Raw genomic sequence first — 4,158 nt, forward strand, 5'->3', positions numbered from 1 at the left:
AACACTCTATTAGAAACTAGCATTCCCACCTGACAGATTAGGTCACTGGGGTTCAGAAAGATGATGAGAATGGTTCAGACCTATATAAATAATAAATTTTCCCATTGTGTCAAATGACTCAGTGTAGCATCTCCCATCCACACAGAATGTGTCACCAGCAGCTGGTGCCTCACTATGAAGCAGAGAGGCCAGAAGGAAATAGAACTAGAATATGCCCCCAGCCTGCTTCTGTTCTTGCAGCCGTGCTACTTCCTCGGAGCTTTGTATGTTTGGCCAAATAAATTATAAAACAGTGGTGTATGTGTGTGGCCTCCTCCTGTAACTCATCTTAAATACTTCAAGAACAGAAACTCTATTTTTAAATCCCCAGGATTTCTCACTATTTAAAGGAACCTGTGTTAAACCTTTCTCCATCAATGCCTATCTCCATAACTTTTTTTTTTAACTAAATGGCATTAGCTACTGTAATAGGCTCAGGATTTCTTAACTTCTCACCATTGTATCTCTGAAAAAGAAACAAATGTTTTAAAACCACTGTATGTTTAACAGCTTTTTTATATCCAGAACCTGGGAAGGACTTCTAGGAATAACACAGGCTGATGGAATGAAAGGAAGTGATATAAACAATGGCCCAGGGTGTGCATTTCTGTGGCCAAAGATGCAGGAAGAGAGAGTTTCCTTTCTGCCTTACCTCACCCCTTTGAGTCAGAGACCCGTGAATATACATGCACATGCGTGTGCACATGCACACACACGTGCACACACCATCTGCTTAGAAAGAGTTAATACTGGTAGCTAAGTTGGTAAAGACTTCCTGCAATGTGGGAGACCTGGGCTCCATCCCTGCATTGGGACGATCCCCTGGAGGAGGGCAAGGCAACCCACTCCAGTATTCTTGCCTGGAGAGTCCCCATGGACAGAGGAGCCTGGTGGGCTGCAGTCCATGGAGTCGCAGAAACTCAGACACAACTGAGCAAATATGCATGAGTTAATACTGAGTTTAATTTTCTATTTTAATTGAAATAGACTTGAAAAGTAAGAATGGTACATATTTAAGACATACAGTGTGATGTTCTGACATGTGTATACATTGTGAAGGGCTTCCCCAGCAGCTCAGTGGTAAAGAATCTGACTGCAATGCAGGAGCTGCAGGAGAAGCAGGTTCCACATCTGGGTCAGAAAGATCCTCTGGAGGAGGATGGTAACCCACTCGAGTATTGCCTGGAGAGTTGCATGGACAGAAGAGCCTAGCGGGCTGCAGTCCATGGGGTCACAAAAAGTCAGACATGAGTGAAGTGACTTAGCATATATGCGTGCACTACAGTTCATACCAGAAAGAACAAATATTTACATTTAAATAGTCTTTCGAACTTAATAAAAAGAACCACAACTCAAATATAGATGGGGAAATTATAGGAACAGTTTATACAGAAAATACAAAGAGCAAGTGAAAATGAATGTGACTCGATCGTGTCCAACTCTTTGCAACCGCATGGACTACACAGTCCATGGAATTCTCCAGGCCAGAAGAGCAAGTGAGCTTCTTTTAAAAATATAGTGAAGTATTTCTATTCACAGATACTGACCTCAGTATTATTTTTTCCCTCAGTGTTACTTATATGACTAAAAAATTAGAAATGATCTAAACTTCTAACCATAACAATGGCTTAGCTATGGCTATGAAGTCGCTCAGTTGTGTCCTACTCTTTGCGACCCCGTGGACTGTAGCCCACCAGGCTCCTCCATCCATGGGATTCTCCAGACAAGAATACTGGAGTGGGTTGCCAGTTCCTTCTCCAGGGGATCTTCCCGACCCAGAGATCGAACCCAGGTCTCCCTCATTGCAGGCAGATGCTTTAACCTCTGAGCCACCAAGGAAGCCCCAACAATGGCATAAGTAAAAGTATATCCGTAAGAGGAAATATTTTACAAGTAATTATAATGAAGCTGATGAGTATGGAAACCAGTTAGAATACTCTAGAACTAACAAGTCCTGGAACTGAATTTCGTCCTGTTCTGCCCCTTTAGTTTGGACTAGGCATCTTTTTCTTTTTTTTTTTTTTTACTTCTTGAAAGATGGAGTAGATTTCCTTCAGGGTTGACATCTACTTAGACATAATCTTTTACATTTTTATTGAATGCAACAATATACATATTTTTAATAAAATGTTTATTGTGAGCATTTCTCTTTTTATTTTCCTCTATAATAGGATTTTTAAATGCTGGTCTTAGCATCATTCTAAACTCACAGATCCAGACCAAGGCTCAGCCTCTACCTCTCTTCTGGCTTCACTGCTCTGACCCACAGCCTCTTCATGGCCTTCTTCACTTCAGCATTTCTCAGGGAGCAGATGACAGGGTTGAGCAGTGGGGTGATCACCGTGTAGAACACGGCCACCGTCTTGTCCGCAGGCAGGGTGGTGGAAGGTCTCAGATAGATGAAGACGCAGAGAGCAAAAAATAAGGTGACCACGGTGATGTGGGACCCACAGGTGGACAGGGCCTTGCGCTGCCCCTCGGAGCTCTGAGTCCTCAGATGCAGCAAGATGACCACATAGGAGGCTAAGAGGATCACGAAGTTGATCACAGACAGGGTCCCCCCATTGGCAACGATCAGAAGACCAATGAGGAAGGTGTCAGAGCAGGCAAGTTTGAGCAGGGGAAGCACGTCACAGAAATAGTGGTCGATCACATTGGGGCCACAGAAGGGCAAACGGAAGACAAGAAGGATTTGAGCCAAGGAATGAACAAAACCCCCCACCCATGCTGCTCCCACCAGGAAGGCACACGCCTGCCGGTTCATGATGGTGGTGTAGTTGAGGGGCTTGCAGATGGCCATGTAGCGGTCATAGGCCATCACGGTGAGCAGGAAAATCTCAGTGCCACCAAACAAGTGAATAAAGAAAAGCTGTGACATGCAGTCCCACAGAGATATGGTTTTCCTTTCAGTCAGCAGATCTGAGATGAGTCTGGGGGCTGTCGTAGAGGCGTAGCAGATCTCTGCAAAGGACAGGTAGCTGAGGAAGAAGTACATGGGGGAGCCAAGGCTTCTGTTGCTCATGACAGTGAGGACAATGAGGAAATTCCCCAGCACGATGGCTACATACAGGAGCAGAAATATCACAAAGCAGACTTTCTGCACCTCTGGATTGGGAGAAAGTCCCAAGAAAATAAACTCTGTCACATTGTGTGTCATAGCCATGATGTAGCCACCAGGAGGCAGTAATTTGGAAGGGTGATCTGAAATGATATGAAACAAAAACTCCTTCCTTAAGCAGTGAATTATATAATATTCCCTTGTGTACCTGAAATGCTACCATTCAAACTCTGCAAACTTGGAACCTTCTCAGAAATAGGAAATCCATCTCTGCAATCCATAGAAGCCTAGGCTCAGTGACCCTCCTCTCCTAGAACATTTTGGAAATACAGCACTTTGCACATTGAATTGTAGGGCGTCCCAGGTGGCACAAATGTAAGGCATCACACTGCCAATGCGGGAGATGCAAGAGACGTGGGTTCTATCCCTGGGTCAGGAGGATCCCCTGGAGGAGGGCATGCAACCCACTTCAGTATTCTTGCCTGGAGAATCCCATGGACAAAGGAGCCTGGTTGAGCTACAGTCCACGGGGTCACAAAGAGTCAGTCACAACTAAAGCCACTTAGCATGCACGCACACACTGAATTTACTGTAATTATTTTATGTGACCATTTGCCCCACCAGACTGAACTTTCTAGAGCAGAGATTATTTCTTACCACCACTCTATCTGCAGCGCTAACTGAAGCACCTGCACAAAATCACACTCACTGAATGTACATAGGATGGAGGATCAGTGCATATAGATCATCCTAGCCTTCTTAGCGCAGTATCTGGTACATCACAGAAGTTCAGCAAATACCGAAAGAACAAAGGTCACCAAGGACCAAGACCACATCCTCTCCATCCCTGAATCCCAGGTCTGAGCGCAGTGCTTGCCTCAGGCGAAGGCCAGACCAGCGTGAGAGCACTTTGCAAAATACCACGGCCTTCCTGGTAGCATTCCCTTCCCTTTCAAAGGGGAGTTGTAATGATCACATGCTCACAAAACAAAACTCACCCAGAGTTCTGTGCCTTTGATGTCTCACCCCAGATCTTTTTTCTGCTCTGGTCACAGAGGGGC

General features: G+C 45.0%; 1 protein-coding gene across 1 annotated transcript; it reads right to left on the reverse strand.

The window, feature by feature from the left end:
* Positions 1 to 2,272: 2,272 nt before the first annotated feature.
* Positions 2,273 to 3,202, reverse strand: LOC136174715 (olfactory receptor 4X2-like). The gene has a single exon (XM_065944898.1). The coding sequence runs from the start codon at positions 3,200 to 3,202 to the stop codon at positions 2,273 to 2,275; it is 930 nt and encodes a 309-aa protein (XP_065800970.1).
* Positions 3,203 to 4,158: the final 956 nt, after the last annotated feature.

The sequence above is a fragment of the Muntiacus reevesi genome, chromosome 9 (genome assembly GCF_963930625.1).
Source record: "Muntiacus reevesi chromosome 9, mMunRee1.1, whole genome shotgun sequence".
Taxonomy (NCBI): domain Eukaryota; kingdom Metazoa; phylum Chordata; class Mammalia; order Artiodactyla; family Cervidae; genus Muntiacus; species Muntiacus reevesi.